Here is a 20242-nt window from a genome sequence, read left to right as displayed (position 1 = left end):
CTTTCTTGTCTTTGTTTTAAAACTTTGATTAGGTATCAAATTATTTAAATGTTAAACTATCGAAACAGAATGGCCATCAGAGTTAAACAAAATATATTCTTAGGTTACACAACGCAGATATTAACATTTCAACGTATTTATATCTATCATCAAAATATGAATTTCTAATTCTGTAGATTTAACAGGTAACATTCCCCTTGTTAAGCGTTTGTCACAACGTTATCTCACAAACACAATGGAATGACAAATTATCTATTTATTAACATTGCCTTCTTTTTCATCATAATTTATACTAAGATAAGATAACCAAACAGTTATAGGAATATACTTATTTAACCTACGCTCAAATTAGTTGGATCTGCATATGTATTTCCATGAACAGGACTTTTAGTAAGAAATCATATAAGATTTTATACGTCTAATCTTCAAAAATTGTTTCTGTAAAATTCCGTCATTGCGCTTTGTTTGAAAAAGAGAATAGAGAAGCATTTTCAAGCTGTACAAATCTTATATGTATGTATTTTATTTGAAAACATTTCAGAACAGGATTTTCACGTATTTATTGACACCATGGTGAATAAGTTATAACGTTGGATTCTAGGACTTTCATAGACCAATGAAGACAAACCATCAATCTTATACCGAGTGTAGCTGTCCTTTAACTGCCTGTGTCTACAAAAAAGAAATATAATTTGAATTGATTTTTGAAACCAAATTTATAAATTTTGAGATAAGCACGTGAAAATGTTTGAAAAAAGATAAAATACCTCGCAGTGTTAACAGGGGTCCGTCTGTGCTCCAACATTGTGTACCTTGCCACAGAGTTCCGAAAACGAAAGATTGACAATTTGTTTGCTATTGTTCTGGAAAAAAGTTTAAAATTCATATATTATTTTTAAATTGTTGGCGCACGATTATAACAACGGTCTTTTGATGTTGACTTAGTCCTTACATCGATAAGATATACAAAAAAATCAAACGAAACCAATCAATTTAAATAAGATTTTGGTATTGCATAATATCATAGTTTTAAATTCGAACATCAAAAAATTGAGCTACCGTGAGGGTTCCTCCAAAACATATTGTAAGGGTTATCTGATAAATTTTATCAAAAAGTCGACACAATTACCCGGTAGTAATTAAATACTGAAATCATCAATTGTGCATGATGTTTGTAACGTCTTAAAAGCATGCATATGTCGAAAACAGTCATAAATCTTCAAAAACATCACCTCTTTGTTTTCAGGTCAAGATCAAATAAAAATTTGTAGTGTTCATCTTATACTTATTTCCCTACGCATCTAACAGAGAAATGTATTTCTGCTACATACACTAACTATGATGTACAAATCATAAAATGTATGATACATGTACATGTCTTTATGATGTAACAATCTGAGTATTTTCTATCTTTGCTGTATCAGTGACATACTTAGTCTGCAACATTTCAAAGCAGAATCTCCTGGAAAGATATAAATCAATTATCATTAAAACTTTTGATTAAAAAAGGATGTGTCCTTGTGATTTTGAAATTTTTTAATGATTCCCATTTGGAATAATTATCAACACATATCAAGTGACTGTCAATTCAGGGGACCGCCAAGTGGCATTTCCAATGCTGTTTCGTACAATATAAAATTTATAGTATTTTATAATGACTTTTAAAATATTTCGTTTTAAAAAATGCATCATTTCATGAACATCTTAATCTGTTGATATTTGCATAGTATACTTTAACAGTGCTGCGTAACATATTTTACAACCTTTCTGAAAAACATCAAAGGAAAAAGCAAGAAATATTAAAGAAAACAAAACCTGTAGCTCAAATCATCATCTTCTCCACCCCAGTTCACAAACAAGTTGGACCAGCCATTCACCTGTTCAAACTCTTTTGTTTTCCAAGCAGCGACTCCTCCAAGCAATTCTTTGTAAGGTAATCTAAAAAGGAACGAAAACTGAAGGCCATCATAATTTCGAAAAATGTATTTTAATATGAAATATTTGCTTAATTCACATCTTTTCCCCCTTTCATGCAGATTTAGAAACTGCTTTTTTAATTAAACCGACATAATTACATATTTTGTTTAATAAATAAAAAATACATCAAAATCATCCTTTGATTCAGATTTGTTTAATGGTATGCACTTTCTACTTCTCATTATATGATTCAACATTATTGCTGCTTAGTTAAGTCATAGTATCATACTAAACTTGTACAGATATGGATCTACCTAGAACAGCATTAAGTTTTGTCCTACAATTTCAGTTAATTATCTTTACTGCGCAAATATTGGGCAGTAGTATTTGGATCATAAATTAAAAATATTTTGCTTAAAATTACTGGAATTTATCACACATTCAAGCTTGGTCAAACAAGACTATATAATTAAATACTTTTTCCATTTTCCTAGTCAATTACTTATTCTATGCATCTCCAAACAACTCCCAACAACTCACCCATGCACATTTGAAAATAGACTCATGGTTAACAATAACCATAACAAAACTGTTCATTCGTCAGAAATAAAATAGGTCACTATAGTGGTTTAAAATTCAAAGATTAAAAAATTGGTATTATTTATCTACAAATAAAACATCCCTGCAAATTTCTTCCAGATGAATGATCATCAATTGAACCGTACGAATACGAGTACGAATAAGTACGAATAACGCAAAATTGTTTGAAGTAACTATTTTTAAAAAGTTGGCTTTCTTCAAACACATCTCATTATTTTAATAATCTGTCATTTCGATTCGTTATCATAATTATTCATCATATATTGCGTCTCCAGCCATTCTTGCAAATTTATTAATATATTTTAGACTCTGAAAGTGTGACTAGCATAATCCGAAGGTTGACTGTAACATATACATGTATATGCGTAGTCCATGCAATTTCCATTGAGATAGGACTCATAAACCTATAATTTAACCTGCTTTAACACTAAAATTCTTCCCCATACTAGGTATTCACAGAATAAAATCAATTAAAGTATCAAAAAGATATATTGCATCGTCAAATGCACCGTCCATGCATTTTTGGTTGTAAAAAGGCAAGTATATGTTTGGTAATGAAACCTGATCAAAGTATTTAGTGTTTTTATCTATTAATGGACTATATATGATAAGGGCCTAAAATGGCCCCCTAAAATGAACATCATCTTTTTACAGTCAATCTTTGTTTTCTTTGTACAGATATATATGTGATGTTTATACATTATGTTCATTTTGGTTCAAGTGCCCACAATTTAGAAATATGGTATCAGGAAGACAGTCTTTTCCCGCCATTTTTGCATTTTTAGCATAAAACAGCTTGTTTTCAAGCAGTTTTTCTTTCAAAAAACATAGAGCGCACGCTTGAACAAACAACATATTTTAATCAGATACATGTGTATGTAACTAGCCAAGACTAATAACTGACAAAAAAATGTTCCTTGTTCAAGAATGCGCTCTATATTTAGCATTCGTTTAAAGGGAAGAAAAATGTCAATTTTTGACTGATTTTGATTGAATTATAGAAATAGCATCACTTCTGACGTCATATACTGCAAGTGAGTGCAAATAAATCAAATAAATAGGTGAAAAATATATTTTATATCAACTCCTCTAAAAAAATAACATAACATTTTAATATTCCCCAAACACTTTAAAAATGGCGAATAAGGGGGGAAAATTCAACTCATATCATTCTTTTAAATAAAATTGCAAGCAGCATTTATAACGGCTTAAATAAAACAAATGCATATATGTTTGATACAAAAAAGAAAGTAATTTGAAGATATAAAACTGCAGCAAAAGGTTTTAACTTTGGACGATGATTACTATTTTCATAGAATTTAATGTCAAATTAAATCGTCTAGATAAGCATAGCTATTTCGTGATGACAATTATTTACTTGTAGTTGAATTTATTAACTGCTCTTGACAAATGCATGGGACTCCTTACACATCCATATAGTATGTGATCATTCTCAGGAATGAGATCAACATCATGGAAGACAAAACAAGTATGGTTGTCCTTTTTTGCCTCTAGGTACCCAATATTGAACAGCTTTCCCCTGTTGAAAGGTTTTTCATCAGCCTTGAAACAAAAAGCTAGAATAAGTACATTGAACCTATTTAAATCCTTCTAAAATATTATAAAGGTATGGTAAATACGTCATATCTTGATTGAAAATAAATGTCTTTCTTGCTTACCTGTTTCAAAACATATATAGTATACTCTAGTTGCTGACGATATAATATTGGATGTAAATTATTCAGCAATATCCTTAAATGAATATTCCGATTGCGGAATGGTATCAAAATGGCTACCCGTTCTCTAGGTTTGCATCTTGTGGGTGTATGGTGGCCTCCTGTTTGCACCCATGTAAATCTGAATTCCATGTCTTTATAGGATGTATCCGTAAGATTAGGGTAAATCGTGCCTACTGCGAATAAATTGAGAAGGTTGGTTGCTTTGGTTTATAAGTTATGTCTTTTAACTTTTTATAATAAATGAACAAAGGGGTTTTAACAATTTTAAACCTACATCATTTCAGAATATTTCCATAATAGCATTTATATTGAAACAGTGTAGTTTAGACCCAAGTTGGATACAACCCTCCCCCCCCCATCCCCCCCCCCCCAAAAAAAAAATAATAACAAGAAACCACGCATTTCAACGTTGATAATTTTTCTACCATATTTATGTGTGATTAAATAATTGCTTACTTGAATAGAGTCATTCTCAAAATGTCAAAATATGTATATATCAGGAAAAAATATAAAAGTTTAATCGGTCACTTCAAATTTTTTTCTTAAGTCTGAAAATCACTTGAAAATAAAGTTAATTGTTGTGTGATATCAATAACAGTAAGACACATATCACATTTATTTGTATTTACATGTATCATTTCCAAAGAGTACATAATACTTAAAAGATTTATTAAGTTTGGGGTATTCTATGAATTGATGAACATCAAGATTTTAAGTTCTAATAAAACTATACTGTATAGGTAACAAACATAAAGGATTTGAATTCATAAACATTATACTTTCTTACCAAAAAATGACATTATTGTTTAGGTGTATAGCCCCATATGTTATTATAAAAATAGAACCGCAAAATGGGAGAATGACCTAAATTCTTTGGGTATTTTTGGCATATGTTGTTATCTTCTTCTTGCTTAGATGTCAACAAAGTAAGATTGGAACAAAACACTAAGAAAGAGAGCCCTAAAACTGTAACAAATAACGTCCAGATGTATCTTTCATTTTGCATATTGAGCAATGACCATGAACTTCGGTGCCACTAGCTGGAAAGTAAAGAAAAACAGTTTAATTAACATTAACTTAAGATAAATTTTGCAATGCAACATATTTAAACAATCAAAATACCATGAATAACGATTCTATATCACTGTACATTTTGATTGTAGTGCAATGCCTTTGATACTTTCAGTTACAAGCAATGTTCTTGGAAGAATCCACTTTCGAGGCAGGTTAAACCAATCATGCATGTATAAAGATAATTTCTGTATCTAATGTAAGGAAGTGTATAATTATGTGTTATTGACCAATAATTGTTAATATATGTCATAATGATAAAATCACATTGATAACTAATGTGCAGGTTATTAGGTTAAGTGTAACACTAAAACCTATAATTGAAAAAATATATACATTATAAATTGCCAAATGGTTCCAAGTAAGCTATAGAACTTTATCATCTTTATAATTATGATTATTATATACAAAAAGTAATTATAAAAAATGCAACCTCGCAAACTTGGTACCAAGCAAAATTTAAGAAACTCATAATAACAATTTTGATTGTAAAAAATCAACAAATCTATGCTTCTTAAGTTGAAAAAAGAATATAAAAGTAAAGAAATCATGACAGTAGAAGTGTTACTCTATTAGATATTTACTATACTGAAGTCATGTATATCGAAAGCCACATACATTTATGTAGTATAGTGCATTCTTAGGATAAGAATGTGATATACTTATTTGCGTAAAATATGGTTGAACCTTTAAATCAACTAACGAGTGATAATTCTACAAAGACTTTGGTTAGTATGGGATATGCTTGCACTTATCAAAACGTATGCAGTCTAGAATTTCTATACTGATTGAATCTTAAAAGGTAGACAACTTGACAGTTATTTCAAACCATTCTCATAAATGTTGACAAAGGTCTGGCAGGTTATGGAAGTCATACAGATGGTGGTTTGATGATATCAATGTCTCTGTTAAATCCCTAGGAAAAATAACTTTTATTATAAAGAGTCCAGGCATGCCTATTTCCATGGTTTTTTTTTTGTCAAATTACACATTAAAATGATAGAAAAAGACAATTCATTGATTGTTTGAACATTTGATGATTAATTGCTTGATTAATTGATGGACTAATTCTGCAACCATATACCTGCTCATCACTGGGTGTAAAGTTGATTGTCAAGTGCAATTTTAATTTTATGTAGATTTAAGATACGTTATGTAATTATATGTTTTTGACCGATTTGGTTACGTATGCCTGTCCTTATAGAAATAACATTCACAGATCTCAAAACCCCGGATTATTCACGTAGAGTCACATTAGAGAAGCTACATACAAAACAAACTGACAAATGGTTTCAAGCACGTTATTACGCTGGGCGATGTTAATAATAGTATGGCGACCTTCATTCATACGAAAATGTTAAACCATGCAACCTAGCTCAAATGCAAACAAGCTTAAGCAACAATTAATTGATCAACCCATTATACATGTTTAGATTGGAAACGTTTTCAGATTTAAAGCTTTGTAGCTCAATCTTTGGTAAAATTCGGATTGATATGCTGCAGAGCTACAGTGGTTGTGTCACACAAACACAAACACAACATTGCAATTTACGGTGAACAGCAAAAAACTAGTTTGTGAATAATGCTTCATAAATGATTTTTTTGGTATTAAGATAGTAAATAGCGTAGAGTTCTCATACATTTTACGACAAGTGTCGTCTCTATACTTGCCTAAAACTTTTTCTTCAACACTCTAACTGATATTGCAGAGTAAATAAAGTATATGTTGAACTCACGTGAAAATCGACTCGCCATTTTTACACATAAACAAACCCGCACTGCTTAACCTCACGGAGCTAGGGATTGTGTTAAAATAGTTTTGAGAGGCAATTCAAGTAGTGAGGATTACTTTTGAAATCAAATTTATATAAAGAATGCCTAAGAGAACTAAGTTAATTAGTCGAAAACTAGAACGTTTTCTGGACGTAAATTACAAGATATTTGTAAGCGATGCACACTTGCACTATGGCATGTCAATCCAAGTTTCCCATAAAGTTCTAGATTTGAAGGTATCATACTCCCTTTCAATTATTTGAAAAATAAAATACCGAAAACGCATTTATTAAATCTTTCTAAAACAAAAAATAAATCAAACACAAATTTATGGCCCTAAAATTGAAAAATAGATGTAAAGGAAATCATGTTAATACAAATTTTACTATTTTATTATCATTGCTATATCATTTGAAAACACATTGTACAATAGGATTATAATAGTATGTTTAAACAACTAAATTTTAAATGCTTATCCAAAAATCACTAAATGGAATGTGCCATTCGAAAATGTGCTTGATTTGGATCATTTGATACATCATTTTTGGTTCTCTTGTGTGTGTTTGAAAATGAAAAACTTACAAAGGGACTAGGAATGTTAAACGTTTTAAAACACTTTTCCGAGATACTTAGAAAATTCTGTCATTCAATTTGCCTAGAAGCATAACCAAACAGTAATAAAGAAAGATGTTTCAAGAAAGCAAGCTATTCATTTAGTTCATACTGTAGTTTTTTTTTTATTTTCTAGTGATATGATAAAATTTCAACATTCACGTCAACTAGATGGGTATTGATATTCAAAATCGAAACAGTCATTGCATGTTGTTGAAAAAATGTTAAACAGTGTGTTGATTTAATATCATGGCTAAAATTATCATTGTTGGTGTTTTCGCTATGTTTAATTTGCGTTTTTGTTGGGTTAGGTTGAGGTTGAGATATAATTTGGGTATATCTCTTGTGTGATATTGCAGTCTTTTAATCTAAAACAATATAAAAGAAAATACCTTTGTTGCAACAAAGATCCCAAGTCCTTCAGCATTTAAATATAACTATCATACTTCATTTTGATTGTTTTATATATTGCGTTATCTAATTGGTTCTAGACAATCATGTGTCAGATCAATAAAACTTCATATTTCCTTCAACGTAATATTTTTCACCTTATCCGACCCCTTTAGAAGCAAAATGAATCTAATGCATATGTCAAATCCCGAGAATAAGCAAACGATTTAATAAAATGGGTTCTTTTAAAATACTCTAATCAATTTTACTATTTAGCTAGCCACCTCATACTATAAAAAACGATGCTATGACAATTTTTCTGAAACCGACATTTTCATGGGGACGTCTTAAGATGAAAAATGTAGTGTCCGTTAAAGTGATAATATTATAACACAATTTGTAGGGCTGAGTATCAAACGCATCATACATTAAAAGCAACACTTGTGATCTACTCGAAAAGATACGATACTAGAAGCTTTCAAATTAAATACTCATCATCAGAAATTAAGCTTCAAAAATGCGGGATGTTATATATTTGGAGTTATTCTAGAGGCATGGAGAAGAATCGGTGATCTAATTGAATTGTAAATGCTTGGTAAATTCTATTGGATAAATAAAAATTGATGATTGAATTTTGCTAAATATTAGATTTATAAGCAATGTTTTTCTAAACGTCATTTTTACCTAATTAGTTGTTAGATAAATATTTTTCTTTGCTTTTAAATTGATTATTTCAGGATTTTAAAATAGTTTTTTAAGTTTCTGTTTTGAGCAAGAAATTAATAAGTCCTTGATGTTCTTACATTTTCACGATGTCTGTGTACATTCCTTTGGGATACTTGAAAAATATGTCATTTATACGAAAGTAGAATAAGAATGAAATTAACATAACATGCATTTTTATTTTGGTGATTCCACCACAGCTATCGTGAAAATGTATGTACATCAATAAAAATATTCAATTGTTGCAATACCTTGTCAGATGATCATGTGAAAGCTGTGGATTTCGATGTGATGTCCTATGAATATACAGAATGGTTAGGGAATAAAATTATACATGCTAAGCATAACAAAAACTAGAGTACATTTTAGTGTCGAATGAGTTTTTCAGCGTACAGAAAACCACAACACTTATAGATAAAGTGGTTAATAATTATATGTTTAGTACATCTAAAACCTGCAGCTGTCTGAAAGGCATCACTTGCATCAAGCAGAAGTTTTCATGTTTAAAACCAGCTTCATTTTTACAATCTTAACTCTGACATTGTAGGAAGTATTTTGTGTGTCATTCTACTGTATCATTCACGATGAACTTTGTTTGAATTCAAACCATACGGGAATGAATTTTAAGGATACCTTCTTAAATTGCAATTGTGATAAACAATTGTTCTCGGTTGAGAAATTAATCTTTATTATGTAATAAATTGTGTACCTGATGATCTAAAACATTGTAAGTTTTTTTTTTACATGTTTAATTAAAACTCATTTTCTTTATCTTTCTTTATTTGATTGACTTTTTCCTTCTATTGATAATAAAACAATTTTATCCTTTTATCCTTTGAGGTGTCATTTGAAAATGTCTCTCTTGTACGAAGCCAAATAAAACAAACGAGGGCTTTCTTGTCTTTAACTGCAAAGTTTTTGTATGAGAGGCACTCTGACACTTTGGCACCTCAACCCAAATTTTCTGCAGCTCTCATATTCTCTTTTAATCAATTGTTTTCTAAAAAAACGCACATTTAATATAAAAAAAACATGTTGAACAAATTTACGGCTCTAAAATTGAACAACAAACAATCAAAAGATAACGAAGTTAACCGTTTTAGAAAACATTACGAACTCTCTTGTTACTCAATTTTTCCAAGAAACATAACCAGACAATAATGAGCGGTGCTGTTTAAAGATATCAAACCACTCAATTATTTTGATACTTTAGTTTGGTAGCAGTTATTTTCGCAATTGCTATACTTTTTGGGTTCCTCGATCGATAGTGAGACATATATTGGATGTACTTGAAAAAATGTTAAATCAGCTGTGTTAGAAATTGTAGGATTTGAAATATGTGTTCAATTTTAAAACCCTAAAGAACGAGGTATAGAGAATAGGCCCTTTTTCAGTGCCGTTTTTATTAAAAAAAATCAATAAGTTGCGTTTTTCGTAATATTTAAGAACTGATGGATATATACTATCGATCCAAACGCACGCTCAACTGCACCAAAATGAGCATGCATTTTAAATAATTGAGGAGTGTAAAATGCCTATAAATAATTTTAATATATACTTAATCTAGAGTTACATACTTTTTAGTAACAGAGGCTATATACAAAAATTTATATCTAGCTTATTACTATAATTTGTGTAATGAAAATAATGAGCAACTTATAAGTGTTGAAATACTGACAATAGATGCTTTATGAATCACATTTTATAATTTATTATTTTCAATATACAGCCTTATAAGTTAGTTGTACACACTAGATACAAATTTGAAACAACAGCGCCTTCGGCCATATCGCTCACCTAAACAACATAGTTCATAAGTTTGATAAAAGCTGCATTATTAATAACATCAGGGCAAGTACAGGATATGTATATATGTTTTAATGAATTGTTTATTTTTCTGCAATGTTTTTATGTTAAACATGCATTGATCCCCTTCTTAGGCCCTATAATTATCCTGGGTAGAAGAATGTTCGGTTTGAACAATTAAATATAGACACTTCATTACAAAATCTAACCCCAACCCATCCCAATGGTTGCCACATCCTACTCCCTGGAATAATGATTTGAAAAGATTAAATCTATATAACCCGAGCATTCCTCAACACAAGTTTCAGCTTTTCTGGCCCAATGTTCAGTTTAGAAAGTAGTTTGACAAAAAAAACTATAATGCAACACTTTAAAATTGAAAAGGATTTTTTATATGAGACTACAGTAGGTAGGGGGGTTTGGCCTGTATAGTGATGGGACACAAATATTATTTTTTGCATAGGATATTAAAAAACATAAGATCCGTTTGAATGAGATAAATGACTCAGTTTGTCTGCACACGTATATCCAACGGTCATACCATACCTACTTTGTATCAAGAACGCCTACAGTGATTCAATTACCCCGTCTTGGTTTCAGTGCTACGTAACGTTGTATCCTAACAGGTTAAAATGTTTGTCTATAATCTTTACCGGACACTATGTTCTGGAGCATCGTTCATTTTTTTTATTCCAACCCGACCATGGATTACATTAAAAAATTTCTAAGAACGGTTTGAGTTTGTTAAGCGGACGTTCTGTAAATCAGAGCAATAAGAGGCATGAAAGAATATAATTACTTTTTAGTGTTATGTTTTAAATTTTACAGCCAATTAAAACATTTTTTCTGCACATTTTAGAAATTGGTTTGGCTATGCAGCAATGACCGTCTATACCGTGATCAGTACAATATTTACATAGCAGTCGAGATCACAACTATGGAGGATGTTTTGACGTATAACATACATGTATACGGTTCACTGCACGAGTCCATGAAATCCTGTTAATGATATATTTTGAAGCATAATACTGCCTGTCCAAAGTTAAATACATTGTATTTCTTTAACTTTGATTGGCTGTCTGGGTCTTTGTTATCAATCGCTTCTTCTTCTTTGTTTAAATACTTTGTCTACGTCTCAAAACATTTACATGTTAAACTATCGTGGCAGAATGGCCATCAGAGTCAAATAAAATATATTCTTAGGTTACACAAGGCAGATATTAATATTTCAACATATCTATTTCTATCATCAAAATCTATATTCTCAATACTGTAGATTGTACATGTACATGTAACATTTCCCTTGTTAAGCGTTTGCCAAAACAATAACTCACAAACGCAAAGAAATGACAAATGTTCAATATTAAATTGCTTTCTTTTTCTTCATATTATACATTAAGATAAGATAATCAAATGTATTTCACTGAACAGGGCTTTCAGTAAGAAAACATATAAAACATTTTATGTCTAATCTTCAACATTTCTACTTTAATATCCTGTCATTGCGCTTTGTTCAAAAATAAAGGAGCATTTTCAAGCTGTACAAATTTTATCTTTTTTTATATGTAAGTATGTTAGTAGAAAACATTTCAGAACAGGATTTTCATGTATTTATTGAAACCATGGTGAATAAGTGATAACGTTGGATTCTAGGACTTTCATATACCAATGATGACAAACCATCAATCTTATACCGCGTGTAGCTGTCCTGTAACTGCCTGTGTCTACAGAAAAGAAATATAATTTATATTGATTTTTTAACCCAAAATTATAAATTTTGAGATAAGCACGTGAAAATGTTTGAAAAAAGATAAAATACCTCGCAGTGTTAACAGGGGTCCGTCTGTGCTCCAACATTGTGTACCTTGCCACAGAGTTCCGAAAACGAAAGATTGACAATTTGTTTGCTATTGTTCTGGAAAAAAGTTCAAAATTCATATATTATTTTCAAATTTTTGGCGAACGATTATAACAACGGTCTTTTGATGTGGTCTTATGACTTAGCTTACATCGATAGGATAAACAAAAAAAATCAAAAGAAATCGATCAATTTCAATAAGATTTCGGTCTTGCATGATATCATAGTTCTAAATTCGAACATCAAAAAATTGAGCTACCGTGAGGGTTCCTCCAAAGCATATTGTAAGGGTTATCTGATAAATTTTACCAAATAGTCGACACAATTACCCAGCAGTAATTAAATACTGAAATCATCAATTGTGCATGATGTTTGTAACGTCTTAAAAGCATGCATATATCAAAAACAGTCATATATCTACAAAAACATCACCTCTTTGTTTCCAGGTCAAGATCAGATAAAAATTTGAAGTGTTCATCTTATACTTATTTCCCTACGCATCTAACAGAGAAATATATTTCTGCTACATAAACTAACTATGATGTACAAATCATATAATGTATGATACATGTATTTATGATGTAACAATCTGAGTATTTTCTATCTTTGCTGTATCAATGACATACTTAGCCTGTAACATTTCATAAGCTAAAATTTACTTGTAAATATGTACCTTTTTCTTCTCCTGCTAAATTGTGTTACAAAAATATTGTTCCGCATTCTATGTTGCTAAAAGCCTCAGCGCTGGCATTACCTTCTGTTTTGTTACATATACATGATTGGATAAATATTTTAAACAAATTAAGACTGTTCATTTAGAGCTTGATTCATAATGACGTCATCATTGATTTTAAATTTATTCTCCCTCCCATATCTTATGGCTTGAAAGATATTATGTTGAAAATTAAACACTTTCTTTATATTCAGTATAAAATTAGGGGAAAAGTAATCCGAATACCTATATTCAATTTGACGTCATCTTCAAGATTCAAAAGCAAACCTAATACAGTTTTTGAAAATACTGTATGGAATATTTCATGTGTCAAAAGTTGGCAAATCGTTGAGATTTGTTTTATATTTTATATTTCGTGAAAAAAAACTAACGGTTTAAAATAAACCTTTATAGCGTTTTTCAAACAATCAAGCCCAATACCTATTATCTCACAGGGCTACTGTTACGAAGCATCAATAAAAGAATTTATATCATAAATTTCATGAACCTGTTCGCAGCTTTCATTTACTAATTCTCGATCTTGAATACATGTTTTAAAAGAGACTACAAGTTTTTACATATACATGTATATATATTCAATTTACAATTTTAAAAGAAAATATACTTATTTAATCCAGCATGTATTTAGTTTTTAGAATGTATTGATTATTCTTCAAATTGTTCATTGTTCGGCGTGTTGGACATCGAAAAGCTTATGTAAATCCACTTTTCAGAAGGACATACAATTATTAAATCGTTATCATAATTTTTGAATATTCATCAAGAGTATGTTCAATTTTTTGAAAAGTGTTGTTGTTTTGATGGAATCTATAGAATGAATGAATACAAACGTTAAATTTTAAGCAAATGTCATTTTAACTGGATCATATTTTTTATTTTATTATTATAATGAGCAAACTCTATACAAAGCAGAAATACTTTCCAGAATCTCCTGGAAAGATATAAATCAATTATCATTAAAACTTTTGATTAAAAAAGGGTGTGTCCTTGTAATTTTGAAATTTTTTAATGATCTCCATTTGGAATAGTTATTAACACATATCAAGTGACTGTCAATTCAGGGGACCGCCAAGTGGCATTTCCTACGCTGTTTCGTACATTATTAAATTTATGGTATTTTATAATGACTTTTAAAATATTTCGTTTTAAAAAATGCATCATTTCATGAACATCTTAATCTGTTGATATTTGCATAGTATACTTTAACAGTATTGCGTAACATATTTTACAACTTTTCTGAAAAATATAAAAGGAAAAAGCAAGAAATATTAAAGAAAACAAAACCTGTAGCTCAAATCATCATCTTCTCCACCCCAGTTCACAAACAAGTTGGACCAGCCATTGACCTGTTCAAACTCTCTTGTTTTCCAGGCAGCGACACCTCCAAGCAATTCTTTGTAAGGTAATCTAAATATGAAAAAACCATCATAGTTTACAAAATGTATTTTAATATGAAATATTTGCTTAATCCACATCTTTCCCCCTTTCATGCAGATTTAGAAACTGCTTTTTTAATTAAACCAACATAATTACATATTTTGTTTAATAAATATAAAATACATCAAAATCATCCTTTGATTGAGATTTGTTTAATTGTATGCACTTTCTACTTCTCATTTTAGGATTCAACATTTTTGCTGCTTAGTTAAGTCATAGTATCATACTAAACTTGTACAGATATGGATCTACCTAGAACCGCAACAAGTTTTGTCCTACAATTTCAGTTAATGATCTTTACTGAGCAAATATTGGGCAGTAGTATTTGGATCATAAATTAAAAATATTTTGCTTAAAATTACTGGAATTTATCACACATTCAAGCTTGGTCAGACAAGACTATATGATTAAATAATTATTCCATTTTCCTAGTCAATTACTAATTCTATGCATCTCCAAACAACTCCCAACAACTCACCCATGCACATTTGAAAATAGACTCATGGTTAACAATAACCATAACAAAACTCTTCATTCGTCGGGAACAAAATAGGTCACTATAGAGGTTTAAAATCCAAAGATTGAAAAATTGGTATTATATATCTACAATAAAAACATCCCTGCAAATTTCTTCCAGATGGATGATCATCAATTGAACCGTACGAATACGAGTACGAATAAGTACGAATAACGCAAAATTGTTTGAAGTAACTATTTTTACAAAACATCTCTTTATTTTATTAATCTGTCATTTCGATTCATTATAATTTTTCATCATATATTGCGTCTCCAGACATTCTTGCAAATTTGAAAATATATTTTAGACTCTGAAAGTGTGACTAGCATAATCCGAAGGTTGACTGTAACATATACATGTATATGCGTAGTCCATGCAATTTCCATTGAGATAGGTCTCATAGACCTATAATTTAACCTGCTTTAAAACTAAAATCCTTCCCCATACAAGGTATTCACAGAATAAAATCAATTAAAGAATCAAAAAGATATATTGCATCGTCAAATGCACCGTCCATGCAGTTTTGGTTGTAATAAGGCAAGTATATGTTTGGTAATGAAACCTGATCAAAGTATTTAGGTTTTTTTTATCTTATATTATATTAAATTTTAAATAAAATTGCAAGCAGCATTTATAACGGCTTAAATAAAACAAATGCATATATGTTTGATACAAATTGAAAGTAATTTGAAGATATAAAACTGTAGCAAAAGGTTTTAACTTTGGACGCTGATTACTATTTTCATAAAATTAAATGTCAAATTAAATCGTCTAGATAAGCATAGCTATTTCGTGATGACAATTATTTACTTGTAGTTGAATGTATTAACTGCTCTTGACAAATGCATGGGACTCCTTACACATCCATATAGTATATGATCATTCTCAGGAATGAGATCAACATCATGGAAGACAAAACAAGTATGGTTGTCCCTTTTTGCCTCTAGGTACCCAATATTGAACAGCTTTCCCCTGTTGAAAGGTTTTTCGTCAGCCTTGAAACAAAAAGCTAGAATGAGTACATTGCACCTATTTAAATCCTTCTAAAAGCTTATAAAGGTATGGTAAATACGTCATATCTTGATTGAAAATAAATGTCTTTCTTGCTTACCTGTTCCAAAACATATATGGAATACTCTAGTTGCTGACGATATAATATTGGATGTAAATTATTCAGCAATATCCTTAAATGGTTATTCCGATTGCGGAATGGTATTAAAATGGCTACCCGTTCCCTAGGTTTGCATCTTGTGGGTGTATGGTGGCCTCCTGTTTGCACCCATGTAAATCTTAACTCCATGTCTTTATAGGATGTATCCGTAAGATTAGGGTGAACCGTGCCTACTGCGAATAAATTGAGAAGGTTGGTTGCTTTGGTTTACTGGTACTGTACCAGTTATCGGCTAAGACCAGTTATCGGCTAAACTGAGAGTTCGGGTTTATAGCACGCGACAATCCAAGATTTTTGAATTCAGTCGTCTTTTTTTAATAAAGAAAAGTAAATTTGCTTGAAAACGTTCTTGAATATGTTTTTTACATGAGCTTAAACGATCATTGTTTACCGCTGATTTTACATCTTTGCACTTTCAGCAGTGGGGGAAGTGACGTAATAAGTTAAAAATAGAATATTACCTCTTTGTGATACGTTATTATATCCCTTCTTTGATTTGACATATAAAATCAATACATTTAACATGTATAAACAAAAGGAATTCACGAATTTCCGAGAAATTCGTAGCGCAATTGAACGCCTGATTGCACAATTATGTATTGAATAGTATACGATTTGGTGTATTATCGTATGATGATAAACGAATTATTTTATGAGTTTTGTTTATAATGTATCATGACCCCGAATACTTTAGTCTGACCTAGCAAAGGGGCATAATTCAAACTACATTTAGCAGAGTATAAAATCAACATGAACACGGATTTTTACTATGTTATTGTCACGAAGCCGGTAACTGGTACAGTAAATCGTAAAATCTCGGCAAATTCGGGGCGTGCTTAAAAGCACAAAACAAGATGTTTTGGGTTCTAAATAATGATATAAACTAACAGATTGATAGATAAGGAGTTCACTTTTTAAAGTATGTCAAGTTTTATCCTAAAATATCAAGAAATAAGGAATTACGAAAAGAAAACGTTAAATTTTAGCCGATAACTGGTACAGTGCCAGTATAAGTTATGTCTTTAAACTTTTTGTAATCTATGATATCATGGAGCAAGCAAAGGGGTTGTAACAATTTAAAACCTACATCATTTCAGAGTATTTCCATAACAGCATTGTAGTTTAGACACAAGTTGGATACAATTCCCCCCCCCCCCCCCAAAAAAAAACACCAAGTTAATAACAAGTAACCATGCAATTCAACGTTGTACTTTTTCTACCATATTTATGTGTGATTAAATAATTGCTTACTTGAAAAGAGTCATTCTCAAAATGTTAAAATATGTATATATCAGAAAAAATACAAAAGTTTAATGGGTTACTTGAAATTTTTTTCATTAGTCTGAAAATCAGTTGAAAATAAAGTTAATTGTTTTGTTATATCCATAGCCGTAAGACACATATTACATTTGCCGGTATTTATCATTCCCAAAGAGTACAGAATACTTAAAAGATTTATTTAGTTTTGGGTATTCGATAAATTAATGAACATCAAGATTTAAGTACTACAAAAAATTTACTGTGTAGGTAACAACCATAAAGGATTTGAATTCATAAGCATTATACTTTCTTATAAAAAAATAACATTATTGTTTAGGTATATAGCCCCTAATTCATTATAAAAATGAACCGCAAAATGGGAGAATTACCTAAACTCTTTGGGTATTTTTGGCATATGTTGTTATCTTCTTGCTCAGATGTCAACAAAGTAAGATTGGAACAAAACACTAAGAAAGAGAGCCCTAAAACTGTAACAAATGACGCCCAGATGTATCTTTGAGTTTGCATATTGGGCAATGACCTTGGACGTCGTTGCCACTAGCTGAAAGTAAAGAAAAACAGTTTAATTAACATTAACTTAAGATAAATTTTGCAATGCAACATATTTAAACAATCAAAATACCATGAATAACGATTCTATATCACTGTACATTGTGATTGTAGTGCATTGCCTTTGATACTTTCAGTTACAAGCAATGTTCTTGGAAAAATCCACTTTCAAGGCAGGTTAAACCAATCATGCATGTATAAAGATAATTTATGTATCTAATGTACGGAAGTGTATAATTATGTGTTATTGACCAATAATTTCTAATATAATGTCATAATGATAAAATCACATTGATCACTAATGTGCAGGTTATTAGGTTAAGTGTAACACTAAAACCTATAATTGAAAAAATACATACATTATAAATTGCCAGATGGTTCCAAGTAAGCTACAGAACTTTATCATCTTTATAATTATGATTATTATATACAAAAAGTAATTATAAAAAAGTGCAACCTCGCAAACTTGTAACCAAGCAAAATTTAAGAAACTCGTAATAACAATTTTGATTATAAAAAATCAACAAATCTATGCTTCTTAAGTTGAAAAAAGAATATAAAAGTAAAGAAATCATGACAATAGAAGTGTTACTCTATTAGATATTTTCTATACTGAAGTCATGTATATCGAAAGGCACATACATTTATGTAGTACAGTGCATTCTTAGGATTAGAATGTGATATATATTTATTTGCGTAAAACACGATTAGACCTTTAAATCAACCAACGAGTGATTATTTTACAAAGAATTTGGTTAGTATGGGATATGCTTGCACTTATCAAAACGTATGCAGTCTAGAATTTCTATACTGATTGAATCTTAAAAGGTAGACAACTTGGTCTTTAGAGACAGTTATTTCAAACCAATCTCATAAATGTTGACAAAGGTCTGGCAGGTTTATGGAAGTCATACAGATGGTGGTTTTATAATATCAATGTCTCTGTTAAATCCCTAGGAAAAATAACTTTATATTATAAAAAGTCCAGGCATGCCTATTTCCATGTTGTTGTTTTTTTTGTCAAATTACACATTATAATGATAAAAAAAGAATATTTGATTGATTGATTGATTGTTGATTTGATCATTTGATGGTTTATTGCTTGCTTGATTAATTGATGGACTAATTCTGCAACCATATAGCTGCTCATCACTGGGTGTAAGGTTGATTGTCAAGTGCAATTCTAATTTAATATGAATTTAAGATAAATTATGTAATTACAATTTTGACCGACTTGGTTACGTATGCCTGTTCTTATAGAAATAACATTCACTCAAAACCGCAGATTATTAGCTAAGAGTCACAATAGAGAAGCTACATACAAAACAAACTGACAAATGGTTCCAAGGACGTTATTTCGCTGGGCAATGTTGGTAATGGTATGGCGACCATTATTCATACGAAAATGTTAAACCAAGCAACCTAGCTCAAATGCAAACAAGCTTAAGCAAAAATTGATAAACCCATTAGATATATTGACAGATATATCTATGGAGATATAGATTATATTAGATAACCCTATACATGTTTACATTGGAAATGTTTTCATATTTTAGGCTGCAGATTTGTAGCTCGATCTACGGTAAGATTCGGATTGACATGCCGCAGAGCTTAAGTGGCAGTGTCACACACACATACACAACATTGCATTTTACGGTGAACAGCAAAAAACTAGTTCATGAATGATTTGCTACATATATAATTTTTTGGTATTAAGATAACTAATACCATAGGGTTCTCTACAAGTGTCATCTCTATACTTACCAACACTTTTTCTTCAACATTCTAACTAATATTGCAGAGTAAATAGAGTACATGTTTAACTCACGTGAAAATCGATTCGCCATTTTTACACGTAAACAAACCCGCACTGTTTCACCTCATGGAGCTAGGGATTGTGTAAAAAATAGTTTTGAGAGGCGATTCAAGTAGTGAGGATTACTTTTGAAATCAAATATATAAAGAATGCCTAAAAGAACTAAGTTAATTAGTCGAAAACTAGAACAAGATTTTGAGGGCGTTTATTACAAGATCATAAGTAAGCGAGGCACTCTTGTACAAGGCA

At 30.5% G+C, this 20242-nt stretch overlaps 2 protein-coding genes across 5 annotated transcripts; both read right to left on the bottom strand.

Annotated features, from left to right (window-relative positions):
* Positions 1-507: 507 nt before the first annotated feature.
* Positions 508-9187, bottom strand: LOC105324181 (beta-1,4-N-acetylgalactosaminyltransferase bre-4). Of its 4 annotated transcripts, none has more exons than XM_034473779.2 (8): positions 9077-9159; positions 6157-6243; positions 5121-5296; positions 4197-4429; positions 3896-4080; positions 1816-1938; positions 768-863; positions 508-672 (listed from the first exon to the last, which is right to left on the bottom strand). In XM_034473779.2, the coding sequence occupies exons 3-8, from the start codon at positions 5260-5262 to the stop codon at positions 552-554; spliced, it is 900 nt and encodes a 299-aa protein (XP_034329670.2). In that variant the 5' UTR covers positions 5263-5296; positions 6157-6243; positions 9077-9159; the 3' UTR covers positions 508-551. The 4 variants fall into 4 exon arrangements, with proteins under 4 accessions (XP_034329670.2, XP_034329668.2, XP_034329671.2 ...); XM_034473777.2 differs by lacking the exon at positions 9077-9159 and adding an exon at positions 7064-7112; XM_034473780.2 differs by lacking the exon at positions 6157-6243 and having other exon boundaries at positions 9077-9187.
* A 3037-nt stretch (positions 9188-12224) lies between these two features.
* LOC105346044 (beta-1,4-N-acetylgalactosaminyltransferase bre-4-like) lies at positions 12225-20042 on the bottom strand. The gene is made up of 7 exons (XM_066068882.1): positions 19942-20042; positions 17997-18169; positions 16288-16520; positions 15987-16171; positions 14507-14629; positions 12451-12546; positions 12225-12355 (listed from the first exon to the last, which is right to left on the bottom strand). Exons 2-7 carry the CDS (start codon positions 18133-18135, stop codon positions 12235-12237), a joined length of 897 nt encoding a protein of 298 aa, XP_065924954.1. The 5' UTR covers positions 18136-18169; positions 19942-20042; the 3' UTR covers positions 12225-12234.
* Positions 20043-20242: the final 200 nt, after the last annotated feature.

Source organism: Magallana gigas, chromosome 8, assembly GCF_963853765.1.
Source record: "Magallana gigas chromosome 8, xbMagGiga1.1, whole genome shotgun sequence".
NCBI classification, from domain to species: Eukaryota; Metazoa; Mollusca; class Bivalvia; order Ostreida; family Ostreidae; genus Magallana; species Magallana gigas.
Note: the sequence above shows the minus strand (reverse complement) of the source record. Positions and strands in the feature narration are given on the sequence as shown.